Genomic DNA, 14,512 nt, shown 5'->3' with positions numbered 1-14,512 from the left:
CAGCACATAACTGTGCTTTATACATAAAAATACAATATAATAATACTTCAAAAACAGTTCATTTTCTTGAATCTTCCAGGAATTAGTATTTTTTGAGCAGTTTCCGGAGTGTCTCTCTATCGCCACCTAGTGGAATGAAGTGACGGTGCAGTATGTTTTCAAGATTTGATCAGACCAGGAACCTTTTATTATGCAGGGGAACATCAACAACCGGAAAAGCAAAACATTCTTACAATGACTAAATGAAAGGCCTTTTTCTCATATAAATGTTATATAGGCTTGGTGAGTGTACTAAAAGATTGGAAGGTGCGAAGATACAACCTCGTGATACCCCCCAAATGTTACACAGTTTCTCCAAATCCCCTTCTCACCTTTGCTCCCCTGAGGACCCTCTTTCCTAGGAGCTCAGGCCGCTTGCTGGATATGAGTGTATTGTGGTGCCCTAGACCAAGAACGGAGTGGCTATAAATATCAGCCCTGGCACTTTAAGGCCACATGACAAAGGACAGGTTCGGCCCGTGCAGTGAATCTGATAAAACAGGGAAGTGTTTGGAACCGGTCAGCCATTCTTTCTGTGATCTTAAGCATTTTTTTTTTAATGTTATGCAAATTTCAGGGAAGGAAAAAAATGCATTATTTGTTTCCTTTCCATAGAAATAAAACATGACTTTGTCTTCATGACTTTGTTTCTCTTTGCGCCTTATCTGTACATTTCTTGTGGTTATATCTTTTTGTATTCTCGAAGATAATTTTTTAATATGACCACACGGTGGTTAAAGTTATGCATCACTAGGTAAGATAATACATTTTAGATCCCGCTTATCAAATAGAGATAATGTGCTTTTGGTTTTTGTTACAATGTTCCTAGTTATACTTATTATACGAGCACATCTAAGGAATCAAATGTGGTCAACCTTGACCACCAACCGCTGTTGGAGTACAACTCCCGGATCGTAGGGTGAGATGTTGGGCTGTGAGTTCCCTACCCTCCATATATCAGACATTTAATGGGTTCAATGGGAGTGTTTTCCTGCCACTGGCTGCTTCAAGAAGCCAATCAGTGAGAAGAATAATAATGTATTACTTATATAGGTTACTAAACCCCGCACATTGACATGCATCTTTTTTAACCTAATCAGCTATGCATCATTACAGAAATCATTTATAGCCCCTTAACGACAACGGGCTGTCCTTAAACCCAATAATGACAATGCATTATGAGCCCGTACATGTGCGAGCTTTGTCGTGGAAGGGGTTAATAATCGTAACAGTCTAAACATTGATACTGAGAAACAAATTATCGCTTAGGCTCTCATGGCAATCTTCATATCCACCACCAACCAAACCGGACCTCTATGTTGCAACCGAGTTCCTCTGGTTTCTTGGAAGCCACACTTGAAGGCTGTCCTTAGGACTGCAAGGAGAAGAACTCTTCCCTAAACACGTCTCAGAGTTCTCTAAAGTTCCAAAAGTCTTTTGCTAAGCTGCAAGGTTTTGGACAGCTTTGCCTTAGCACATCCCAAATGGTCTGCAGGGTACGCTTACTATTATAGGAGGGTTCTGTGAGGTTCTAGAGGCCTAGTCATGCCAAGGTGTTCTTGGTGATCCTAGTAAGCAGTGATTTGTATTTTTATCATTTGTGGTTCGGTGACCACTTTGTATCTGGCATTCTCCTGCAAGGGTCTTTAGAGGAGCTCAGGGAACAAGCCCGAAATCTTTCGATCATAGCAGTCCAACAGTGTGTACCTCTGAAGGAGCATTATGGACGTCAGCAGGATTTTACATTACAGTTGCAAATTTGATGACCCAAGTTTTAATGCACGTTTCAAAACAGGAAAAACGACTTCTAATGACTCATCTTGTTTTCTCGGCAAATTAAAATGAAGGATTGTAAAATGGGAACTGTAATAAACGATACCATAATCTGTAAATTCACATGTCTCTTATAAGTTAAAGAGCTCGTCCGTGTTTGCATGTATGTCTATGTATAAGTGTGTGTTAACATGAATGTGTGTGTGAAAGTGTTTGTGTATCAGCATACATTCACTGGCCACTTTAAGTACACATGTTCAATTGCTTGTCAATACATAATGCATTTAGGCACGTAGACGTGGTCAAGGCAACTTGCTGAAGTTCAAACTGAGCATCAGAATGGGGAAGAAAGGGGATTTAAGTGACTTTGAACGTGGCATGGTTGTTGTTGGTGCCAGACGGGCTGGTCTGAGTATTCAGAAACTGCTGATCTACTGGGAATTTCACCCAAACCATCTCTAGGGTTTACAGCGAATGGTCCGAAAAACAGTGGTTGTCTGTGCACATCGCCCACCGGCTGCCAGAGAGGAGGATCCAGGCCTCCTGCAACGCTGCGGGGATCTGGATCTTGGTGTTATAGTCCGACCTCTATTTGAGGTCGGATTATAAGATGAAGGGTCTTATAGTCGATAAAATTGATTAAATTAATCGATAATGAAATTAATTGACAATGATTTTTATTATCCATTATTATCGATTTTATCGATAAGTTGTTTCAGCCCTACAGAATCCCATCTCTGGACACACAACACGTTGATCCTTGAAGCAGATGAGCTACAGCAGCAGAAGACCACACCGGGTGCCACTCATGTCAGCTAAGAACAGGAAACTGAGGGTAAAATTCGCACAGAATCACCAGACTTGGACAATGAGAAAATGGAAGAACGTTGCGTGCTCTGATGAGTCTCGATTATAGCGGCGACATTCCGATGGCCGGGTCAGACTTTGGTGTAAATAACATGAAAGCATGGATCCCTCCTACCTTGTATCAACGGGCTGGTGGTGGTGGTGTAATGGTGTAGGAGACATTTTCTTAGCATACTTTGGGCCCCTTAATACCAATTGAACATCATTTAAAGGCGACAGCCTACCTGAGTATTGTTGCTGACCATGTCCATCCCTTTATGACCACAGTGCACCCATCTTCTGATGGCTACTTCCAGCAGGATAATGCGCCGTATCACAAAGCTCACATCATCTCAAACTGTTTTCTTGAACATGACAATGAGTTCACTGAACTCCAACGGCCTCCACAGTCTCCTGATCTCAAATCCAATAGAGCCCCTTTGGGATGCGGTGGAACGGGAGATTCGCATCATGGATGTGCAGCCAACAAATCTGCAGCAACTGCGTGATGCCATCATGTCCATATGGACCGAAATCTCTGAGGAATGTTTACGGCACCTTGTAGAAAATATGCCATGAAGAATGAAGGCAGTTCTGAAGGCAAAAGGGGTTCCAACCTGGTACTAGCAAAGTTTGTGTGTGAGCATAAATGTGTATATATAGTGGCATGAGAGGGATTGTGTTAGAATAAGTGTGTTTGTGAGTAACTTTATGTGTTAGTATGTGTAAATTTGTGTGACATAATGTATGTGGGGTAATGAAGGCACAGACAAGCTGTTAGGTTGCAATGATCGCACTGATAAGCTGCTTGGGGGCATAGGTAGCACTCACAAGCTGTTTGGGGGGGGGGAATGAGGCACTGACAATGATGGAACTTTATCTTGGGATGGGAATTTCCTTTCTTTCCTTAATCTGATCAAACATCAAAACAAAGGAAAAAAGTGTGCGTGGCTTTGTAACAAACGATGAAGCTACACATGATACAGTAACAAAGCTCCTATGCTCTTTACTTATATACAGAGTATTATCTTTATATTATCAACCCAGAATAAACACCGGATACAACCCTCGCTCATCGGAACAGCAGGTTACTGAAATCTTGAGGGATCTCCTGTCTTTTGCTGATTACTTGTCCACAAACCAGTGTTATGCTGGATATTTTTGTAGCTTTGATTAACAATCCAGGCACCGTTATATTTAAAGAGACGCACAAATCCATAAATGTTGTAAAATAATAATAATCTATAATTTATATTACTGTATGCAAATTAGGACACGCATTCTCATTTTATTTGAGCAACAGAAGCTGACTTCTGGAGAAGTATGTATGTATGTATGTGTATATATATATATATATATATATATATATATATATATATACATACATATATATATATATATATATATATATATATATATATATTGCTCAGACCTTCAGTCTCCAGACACTATGATTTCACAACAGGGAAATTCCGTGATTAAAGGAACAAGGTCAAAAGCTGATATAAAGAGCTCCTGTTAATGAAGAAATCATATTATTGTCTATTTTCAATTTGGGCTAAAATCTGGACATTTTATAACTGCTTGCGTGTGTGGAAAATAATCAATAAAGGCACAATCACAATACTATTTATAGTTGTTTCCTGCAGCTGCCCTGGCTGCTTGCACGAAACAAGCAAAACTGCCATTAAACATTAACCTTCTAGATTGCAAGCTTGGTTGCGCAGGGCCATCCTCGCCCGTTGTTTTAAATAGTTATGCGATGCACTATTTATGTCCTATGTGCCCATTGTACAGCGCTACGGAATATGATGGTGCTGTATAAATCAATAAACAATATTCTGGGGAAATAAAACAATATATATTATGTACAGGTAGAGAATATTTGAACGAGGAAACCTATGGTTAAATCGACACAGAAAAAAAAAAAAACTGTAACAATGTCGTTGTCGCCCGTGTGATGTTTACAGTCAAATGACTAAGGATTTGATCATGTGACTTTTAGGGATGTGTCATGTGACTTTTAGCCTCCTCCTTTCAGACGATCACCTTCTGTGGGGTGCGTTTGTAGACAAAGACCTCCCACATTGAGTGTAGGCGGGACACGGGGGTTAATAAATTGCGATCAAGGGGCAGTTTGAAGTTAGATACACTGTGTCTGGCAGGTGAGTGTTGGGTGTAATGCGTGTAACACTGTAATTGTGTGTCTATTGTGCTTTGTTTTGTGTTTTAATCATATCATGTAAACAATGTACACAGCAGCTGTATTTGATAACCTGTCAAAGCTGGGTAAATTGTGTTGGCTCGTCAATGCATACCATTAAGGTGTGGCTGTGGCCCAAGGAGCTTGCAATCTAAGCGCTCAGGATGTTCCTAAAGCGAGCGTGATTAACACAGGTCTGGTTGGGAAACTATTTTTTAGCGCATGTATTGTAGACTTGGTGTTTGAACCCTGGAGTTTGTCATCCAGCGGTGCCTTCTATCCTGTGTATAGTAATTGAAGGGTTAAACCTGGTGTTCAGGCATGTTTAACCCTTATATGGCCAAGCTGTGTGTTTCTTTGGCACCAAATGGCGTTTGTAACTTAACATGATGCTGTCTTTTTGCACATTGCATTGAATGAGGTGTGCGTAGGGAGCTTATAGGGTGTCTCGTGTTTAAATTGCAGGTTTTTTTAGAGTCGTAAGGGGTTAAGTTTTTTTTTTTTTTGTAAAGCGTATGGGGGTGGGGAATTTCCCCGAAAGTTACTGCAGGGAAGAGAAGGCAAATAATTGTTCCAAGTCCCCTCCCTTCACCCCGCAACCTGCTTCCTAACTGAGCAATCGTTATAAATCACATGATTGTGATGGAGGTTTCCCAACATGGCGTTGCACGTCTGTGTCCTGCTTGTGCAAAGGGAAGTGCAGCGGCTTAATGCCCCTGCCCCTGCCTGCCTGCCCCTGCCTGCCTGCTACTGGCTTGCACTGTGCAGACGGAGCATCTGACTGCATGCATGTAAACTCCTAAAACTACAAAACAAGAGCCCAGCGAGCTGGGAGCGCTGGGATAATTTATTACCTTATTTATTAAGCGCCAACATATTCCGCAGCGCTGTACAATTTTTAAATGGGGAAGTTAATGCATAACACATATACAATAACGCATGCAGGCGTGGAGGACTCTGCCCTTGAGCTGCCATCCAGCTGTATGGTACTCTTACACACAGATTTGGGCGAGAATGGCGGGTGAATGAGGGCTTCCCACGTGAGCTTACAGTCTAAAGGAGCAGTATGGGTAACTGGCACAAGAGAAAGGTGATAAAAGGGTGCGGGGAAACCGTATGGGATCTATAGCCTAACCTCGGAGCTTGGAGAGGAGGTAAACCCGCCTGCTCATGTGCTTCATTAAGGGCTTGGTGAGCAACTCCAGCATGAAGAGCCAAGTTGGCCCTGTGTCATGCATTACTTAATGAGGGTCATCTTGAATGTCTTCCTACTGGCCGATTTGGTAATGCTGGAGAAGCTCGCCGGGGCAGCTCTTCATAATGCAGAATCTTCGCTGGTTGTTCAGCTTCTTTGCAAACTCAATGTCTTACTTTCCGATTCCTATTCTTGTTTGAAATGGACCCTTAACTCTTTGTAATTAGCTTTAGGGGCAGCCTTGATCGTCCATGCTGCCTTCATTGTGGTTGGTGTTCTATTGTCTACCCTTTTGCCCCTGAGCTATAACCACAGATCTGACCCTTAAACATCAGCGATGCGTCTGTGCATCATTTTTCTTGACTCGGGTGGTGGCAAGTGTTTAGAGAGATATATATATATATATATATCTCTATCTCTCTCTATGTGTGGGCTCTGGCAGTCGGGTGCGGAAACGCACGCATACGCACCTTCATGCCCGAGTGAGCGTAATGTTTAAAAGGCTTCCTGTGTACGTGAACGAGACTTGTATGGCCCGCAAGCCATATGAGTTAAACCGACTCTCTGCGTATATTTTGGGAAGGATTGGGGACGCCGTATTCACAATTTATTTTGGGGGGGAGAGACAGGTTTATGTATTACCCTTCCCGTTTCTTGTTACTGAGTGTGGAACGCACAGTGTACTCTTTATAGTAACGCTTGCCCCTTTTTGTTCCCTCTTTGATAAGGATGGTGCTACCTTGGCTGGCCTTGCTGTTGGCATCTTCCGTTGGTGCCACACTATGCCCTGATGGCACGACGTGCGGGGAGGACAGCCTGTGCTGTGAGCTGCCGGGCGGGCAGGGATACGGCTGCTGCCCCAAAGACGAGGTGCGTATGCTGTACCTACGGCCCCCGGCGTGGTCTCCTGCCGTGGTTCTGGGAGTGCTCTTGTGTGTAAACCGGTTCCTGACGGCTACGAGGAAGAATGAAGCCAGGGGAGAAATGAAAATGAAACCGCTGGCACATCGAGCTCTTTGTTTTGCAACTAAAACAGAAGCTTTACTGTAAAGCCCTTTACTTCTTATATTTATGCTCAAAATCTAAAACCTCCGCATACTTATAGTAAATACAGAAGTCAATGGTAGGAAGTAGAACTCCTATAGACGGGGTGGTGAGAAGTTATTAACCAACCGTTAAATTTTTATATAGTTCTCTATTCGCAGTAACAATGATTGCGGGCTGACGTAGACCGTATTGTCTATTCTTTGTAGGTCGTCTTGCGTGCTCTACCAATGATTTCCGTCCAGACGCTTTGTTCTGACCCCTCCAGTTGCCCTGATGAATACACCTGTGTGGAGACCACCCAGGGCAAATCTGCCTGCTGCCCTTATCCCCAGGTATGTAGTTAAAAATATCCTTTTGGGAAGGATGTAAAAATGTTGCTATGTTGAGGCTCGGAACCCAATTGGGATGCCTTAGTTGTCCAGTGTCACGATGGGGAGGGCGTAACGAGACACAGTATTGCCATTCTGGACGTGTCTGTGATCTTGATGCTTTGGTATACTGACCCTTTCTCCTGTCTAAAAGGGAACATCTTGCCAAGATGGCCACCATTGCTGCCCCTCGGGTACCCACTGCTCCGCAGATGGACAGGAGTGCATCCCAGGTCAGAAAATATCCCCAAACTTTCCTCTTTCTGTTCTCCCTCTACTTGCATGTACTACCTCCTCCCTCAATTATTTGTATCCTCAGCTGCCAATCAGTCCGCCATTATCTGCCCCGATGGAAGATCTGAATGCCCAAATGATGCCACCTGCTGCATGATGCCTGATCAGAGCTGGGGCTGCTGCCCAATACCCCAGGTGGGTAAAGATCTTCACAAAGACATTTAACCAAAATCCTATCTTCAGTTATGTTTATAGGATTAGGTGTTTATGGTCATCCAGACATGGACACCAGCCATAGGCACCTACAATGTAACATGTTCTACACTTCTGCTTAGAGGCGCCTAATCTGGGCTTGGGTGCTTTTTTTATATTTTATTTTATAATTTTGGATAATTATAAAATATTAACTTGTGTGTGAATGCCTGCGTTCTAATAGTGTTTGGGGGTACCTTGAGTAGATGGATTTGAGTTGACGTAACCTCCATTGTTCTAGGCCTCTTGCTGCAGTGACCACCTGCACTGCTGCCCCCATAACACGCAATGCGACACGGAGCACGGCCGATGCATCTCTGAACACGGCGCGTTCCCCTGGATGCGCAAGCTATCTGCTACAGTAAAGATGGCGCCGTTGGGTAAGTGCTGCTACTCGCTTGGTAACTTTAGCTTCCTCTTTTTTTGAGGATTTCATATCATGCATTTAATGAAAGCCACGAGTTTTTGGAGAGGTGTAGAGTTGCACAATCTGCTCTTCTACACGCAAGAATCGTAACACGAGAAGGGTGGGATATTCGCTTTATTGGATTCACATGCAAAGTAGTGATATATTATACATGAAATAAGTAATCTTTAGTCTCGTTCAGGAGTGTCATTTACATGGTTTCGTTGGTCATGCAGGGGAAACTGTCAAACGGACTCCCTGCCAGGATGGGTCCTCCTGCCCAGATGGGGCTACTTGTTGCCGACAAAAAGATGGTTCATTTGGATGCTGCCTCTTCACAGATGTGAGTATTGTAGCCACAGCCTGTCCAATAGTACCCCCCCCCAACAAAAAAACACTCTTTACAATATTTGCTTTTGATAGGTGGACTATTTCACTTAAATCAGTAAGCGGAACCTTCCAACTTCTACCTTCCACTGAAGAAGTCTCTGGTCATCAATGGCTTCAGGGAACAATTTAGACTCTTTGACAGGACTGTAATGGAGTGCATTTTCCTGCATGCAAATGGGTGCAGACATTCGTTAGTTGGGGGGAAAACGTGGACTTTTGTCACTTAAGCCCCGATCGGCTGTCTCTGTATCCTTTTTGCACAAACTCTCTAGAACTTCTGTTCTAATTCTGTGGATTCTTAAGGATGTGCTACTGAGTGTGTGCCAGAAGTGTGACAACCCGATCGGGCGGCCGCCTCGTGATCGCCAGTCCAGCCAGCAACTGAAGAATGGATGCTCCCTCTAGCAGTAAAGTGCATGCAAAATGGACTCCAGCATGTATTACAAATATGGTTTCTAATGTAATAGAAATTAAACAAAGCTGAAACGCTACATTTTTGTGTGAGGGACAGTTTTCGATGTTTTGCAGGCTGTCTGCTGTAAAGATGATATCCACTGCTGCCCCTCAGGAACACGGTGTGACCTGCCTCGCCAGAAGTGCGTGTCTTCGGACCTGGAGACACCTCTGTTTCAGAAGTCCCCGGCTTTACGCGAGAAAGGCAAGTCTACACACGGCTACATTTGGTGGGACATCGCTTTATAGTCGACCAGACGGTTACTGTAACAATGTTGGTTTCATAGCTTGGAATACTGAATCCAGTTGTGTGCTTTGCCATAAGCTGCCGAAGAACATCCAGTGTGTGTGTGTGTGTGGCTATCCCACCCACCCTGGCCAGTGTCTACAGCTCTGACCACACAACGTGCACAACTTCTAGCACACACTAGAAACCTCTTGTGATGTTGCTATACTATGTTCCAGCTGCAAAACCCTACATGGGCCATACAATAACATGGTACTCTATGTTTAGCCACAGATGTTAAATGTGATGACACCGCGAGCTGCCCAGACGGGAGCACCTGCTGCCGGATGCCAACTGGAGAGTGGGGGTGCTGTCCCATTGTGAAGGTATGGATTCGAGTGGAAGGACTTGGTGTTGTTGGTAACATGACTTGTTTCAAATGCAAATCTCCAATGAGTTGGGTTTGTGGCAAAGTATTTTATGTAGAACCGTCCTATTCCACAGCACTGTATAATGGTAACCTACAAACTGGTTTTAATTCCATAGTGGGCTAAAATGTAGCCTCCTAATCAGACTTGCAGCTCTCATTCTAATTGCCATCTTGACCCTGCGGGCTTAAGTTCAGCATGGGCTCTGGTGTCATCGGTTTCTAACTAGCAGCTTGTGTTTCTGTTAATTGGATGTTCTGCGCTTTTGTAAGCTATAAAGCCTGCTGAATCGGATCAGCTCTGTTTTAGGCTGTCATAGGCTGATCTTGTTTTTCAGAGGTTCTAGGGTTTGCCATTAAAATGTTTCGGCAATATCTGTGCTGGAATAGATATAGAAGATGGGATGGAGAGCTATCGATAACTTGTCTGCTAAATGAAATGCAAACATAGTGGAACGTTCATGGTCTGAGTACACCGTGCTGTCTTTATGCTCTCACTAGGCCGTCTGCTGTTCTGACCATATCCATTGCTGCCCAAATGGCTTCACGTGCTCAGGAGACAGTTGTATTGGCGACGGCGTGTCTATTCCCTTACTTAAGAAGTCCTTAGCTGTGCGACAAAAGGGTAAGCAGAATGTATGACTTGTAGTGCGGGGGAGAGGAAAATAATGGGCATATGTTGACATTTGTGCTGTAAATGTGCAGCTTCTGATGTTCCTTGTGATGAGACCTCAAGTTGTCCCGACAAGACTACCTGCTGCCGCCTGGCGTCTGGGGAATGGGGTTGCTGCCCCTTGGAACAGGTCTGTAGAAAAGCACAGGGTTTGTCGTTTGAATCTTTCTGGGGTGTTGGGATGTTCCCAAAGCTCATGAATTCTCCAGGATTACCGAATACCCACCAGATGCTGTCTCTCCCCAGGCTGTGTGTTGCTCTGACCACGTGCACTGCTGTCCCTCTGGCTACACGTGTTCTGGTGGAAAATGCATTCAGGGTGGACTCTCCATACCTTGGCTCAAGAAGATTCCAGCTCTGACACAAGAGGGTACGTTTTTGGGTTGAGGGATGAGGATGTTGCCTCTGCACAACTAGGCAAAGTAGTTAAAGCAACACACGAAAGACTGCTAAATAATGCCTATGTTGTGTCCCGGTGGAAATGGAACCTTGCTACAGCCCATAAACTTCTAAAACGTACATTTGATGGCATCTAGGTCCATTGTGATCACTTTGCTTTAGTTTGCCTACTTATAGTGTCCCACCTTGCAGTAACAAATGTTCAGTGTGACGAAGCAACCAGCTGTCCAGATGGGAATACTTGCTGTCGTTTGGCCACTGGAGAATGGGGCTGCTGTCCAATAGAGAAGGTATTCTGCTCTCATGCCCTTTGTACATTTTATATGGAAATAAAGTAGTTTTCGCATCTACCTTCTAAGAGGGGCTTTTTACACCTGCATGTTTTCTGTCATGCTCCCTAAATGTAAACATTTTGAAAGATTCCTATATAACTCCCACTAATGGGGTGGGGGGACATGGTAGGTAATGGGCAATGGGAACTATTGGTACTTAACTGTGAATAAAAGCTGGTTTGCCCATCCTAGTCTACGTGCCATAAGGTTTATGGTCATAGTCTTTGGTCTCATCCTTCATTTCAGGGTAGCCTTATGCCAATGCTATGGATCTTTAAACCCCCCCAAATATAAACCGGTACCACCTTATCTGGGCAGGGATGTATCAAAGTTTTGTCTCCAGCACTTAACTTTCTCTGAATGTCTCAATCATACAGGCTGTGTGCTGCTCTGACCACCTGCACTGCTGCCCCAGCGGTTATACATGCGATGTGTCCACTGGTTCATGTAACAAGCCCCAGGCAGAGACTCCCCCGTCGGTGAAGACCTCTCCCATCCAGCCTGTAGACTACGTGTGGTGTGATTCCCAGCATGCTTGTTATGACGGACAGACCTGCTGCGTGGGCCCTGGTGGAATGTGGACCTGCTGCCCATATCCTGTAGTGAGTACGGGCCCCTGCTGGCAAGCAGAGAGCCACATATTAGAACTCCTTTCCGTGTGAAGTCCTAAGAGTGTCTACTTGGTGATGGTTCTAGAATGGTGGTGCCATAAGTTAATAGTTGCCATTAAAACTTGTACTTGAGTTAGGATGTGGTGTTTTAGTCTCTGAAATTGTCTTTTTCAGGGAGTGTGCTGCCCAGACAGAATCCACTGCTGTCCGTACGGTCATGTGTGTCTGCAATCCGGGGCCGCTTGTAGCCGTTCTGGGCCTCCACGCTGGGACGACTGGAAAAAACCAACCGCTCTACTGTGAATCGCTAAAACAACCAAGTTCTTAGCACTTTGCCAATGGCTGCATAACCATGTGCGCAGCCCAACACTGGAATTCAGCTGAAATAAAGCTTAAACTTTTTGATATTTAAACTAAAAAGCTTTATATATTTTTTTTCTTTCTTTCCTTGTGTAAAAACTTGATTGCCAGTTTAATTGTAAAGTGGTCAATATTGTCCGTCCAGACCATGTATAGCTTGGTGTTATGAATCCATGCCTCTTTATACGGCTTTTCTTTAGTCTGCTAATCACCGACCCTTTGTGTTCTAACATTCTCGCCATCCCCAAAAAAGTTTAATGTGACTCTTAACGGTATACATGGTGGGCACTAAGACTTGGAACGGCAAACGTTCTACCAACCACTATATTATCTAGAACTCAAGGGGATTCCGGCCCCCCCTGTTTGGAGGCTTATTTAGAACACCTTTCCCTAATACCCACATGTAACGGCTATCTACTTGCGTTGCCAGTCCCCCTACGTTTCACAAGGATTTTTTTTTTTTGTATATAATTTGATATTGGTAATATCTAAACATAGGGGTGGAATAATGGTGCCTTGGGGTTGTCTTATATTAAAAGAAAAATTTTGTCTTTTGTATAAGCATTTGTTTGCATGATCCAGAGTCGTCATTAAACTATAAAACAAAGTTTAAATTAAGATGGGTTAACTTTTTTTTTTTTCAGGAAGATCAGGCTTAACAGTTTTTTTGACTGGGTGACTAAAATAGTAGATTGGGGCAGTAGATGTTGTGTATCTGGATTTCATTAAGGCTTTTGACTTACTACCCCCAGATTTATCGATAACCTGCAATCTCTTGAGTCTAGGCACCAATATTGTTGAATGGATCGGGCAGCGGCTGAGTGACAGAAAACAGAGGGTTGTAGTGAATGGAGTATACTTGGAGCAAGGTCTTGTTACCCGTGGGGTATCTCAGGTATCTGTACTTGGACCCATCCTCCTTTAATATTTTTATTGGTGATATTGCAGAAGGCCTTGATGGAAAGGTATATATTTTTGCTGATGACACAGACTTTTGTCTTTGGCAAATGATTTAGGTAAACTGGAAAAAAATGTTCATCGCTGTGGCAACTAACTAATGTGGATAAATGCAAAGTAATGCACTTGGGGCATAAAAACCCAAGGGCAGAGTATAGAATATTTGTTACTGTCCTAACCTCAACGTGCAAGGAAAGGGATTTAGGGGTAATTATTTCTGAGGATTTAAAGGTAGGCAGACAATGCAGTAGAGCAGCAGGTAATGCGAGCAGAATGCTTGGTTGTATAGCGAGAGGTATTAGCAGTAGAGAGAGGGAAGAGCTCATGCCGTTGTACAGAGCACCGCTGAGACCTCACTTGGGGTATTGTGTACAGTACTGGAGACCGGATCTCCAGAAGGATATGGAAATGTTGGAGAAAGTGCAGAGAAGGGCTACTAAAATGCTTCATGGATTACAAGATAAACCTTACCAGGACAGGTTAAAGGATCGTAACATATATAGTCTGGAAGAAAGACGTGACAGGGGTGATATGATACACATTTAAATACTTAAAGGGAATCAACATCATAAAGGAAAATATAGTTAGAACAAGATACTTCCACAACAAGAGGGTATAACCTAAGCTAGAGGGGCAAACAGTATCTAGAACTATTACTTTTCCGAAAGGGCAGTGGATAAAAAAAGCCTTCCCAGAGACGTAGTAGAGATTAATACAGTGAAGGCATTTGAGCATGGGATATGCAGAAGGCTAAGTTAGATATAACAAAGCGAGGCACTACAGAAAGTATTTAGAGGTTGGGCAGACTGGATGGGCCAAATGGTTCCAATCTGCCATCAGTTTCCAGATTTAAATACCCTTAATTGTGTAATGCTCTTTTTGTGTTAACCAAAGACACATCTTAAACCGACCACTCCAAGACTGAACAAGTAACTTACTTCTGAATCTATTCAAATCTGGTATATTTTCCTATAACCATTGCTGTATTTATCTGAAACCGTTCAAGTTTCACACTTAAAAAATGCTCCTCTGTCAGCCATACCTCTAACCCATTAACCAGAGACCTTTAATAGCGGTTGTACCAATGTACATGGAAGACATGAACGAGCCAAAAGATGTTTTTTTTTGTCCCCTTATGCTAATTTGTCAGAAAAACAAGAACTTATATTTTCACAGGTTTTATTAGTAATTTCTGTAGGAAAATCTGGTACGGTTTACATATGACTTGTACGCTCTCCTTGTGCTGTTTTTTCTTTTCTTCCCAATTGTGATTAACAGGCTTTGTGATCCCAATTGATTGGCCAGACGAGTATACGTGGGT

The 14,512-nt window shown here is 43.4% G+C and overlaps 1 protein-coding gene across 1 annotated transcript; it reads left to right on the top strand.

The window, feature by feature from the left end:
• The first annotated feature begins 6,785 nt into the window (after window positions 1-6,785).
• On the top strand, window positions 6,786-11,925 carry LOC149280903 (progranulin-like). The gene is made up of 13 exons (XM_089499890.1): window positions 6,786-6,926; window positions 7,310-7,435; window positions 7,626-7,704; window positions 7,791-7,900; window positions 8,199-8,337; window positions 8,600-8,706; window positions 9,282-9,411; window positions 9,721-9,818; window positions 10,361-10,484; window positions 10,565-10,662; window positions 10,779-10,902; window positions 11,124-11,221; window positions 11,641-11,925. Exons 1-13 carry the CDS (start codon window positions 6,786-6,788, stop codon window positions 11,923-11,925), a joined length of 1,659 nt encoding a protein of 552 aa, XP_089356016.1.
• Window positions 11,926-14,512: the final 2,587 nt, after the last annotated feature.

Source organism: Sceloporus occidentalis, unplaced genomic scaffold (genome assembly GCF_023333645.1).
Source record: "Sceloporus occidentalis isolate IW3139 unplaced genomic scaffold, rSceOcc1.0.p SCAF_143, whole genome shotgun sequence".
Taxonomy (NCBI): domain Eukaryota; kingdom Metazoa; phylum Chordata; class Lepidosauria; order Squamata; family Phrynosomatidae; genus Sceloporus; species Sceloporus occidentalis.
Note: the sequence above shows the minus strand (reverse complement) of the source record. Positions and strands in the feature narration are given on the sequence as shown.

Coding starts and splice junctions, on each gene's coding strand:
- LOC149280903 (XM_089499890.1), top strand. CDS start 6,786: ATGGTGCTACCTTGGCTGGCCTTGCTGTTGGCATCTTCCGTTGGTGCC. Junction 7,901..8,198: donor GCTGCTGCCCAATACCCCAG/GTGGGTAAAGAT, acceptor CCATTGTTCTAG/GCCTCTTGCTGCAGTGACCA. Junction 10,903..11,123: donor TCCAGCTCTGACACAAGAGG/GTACGTTTTTGG, acceptor CCCACCTTGCAG/TAACAAATGTTCAGTGTGAC.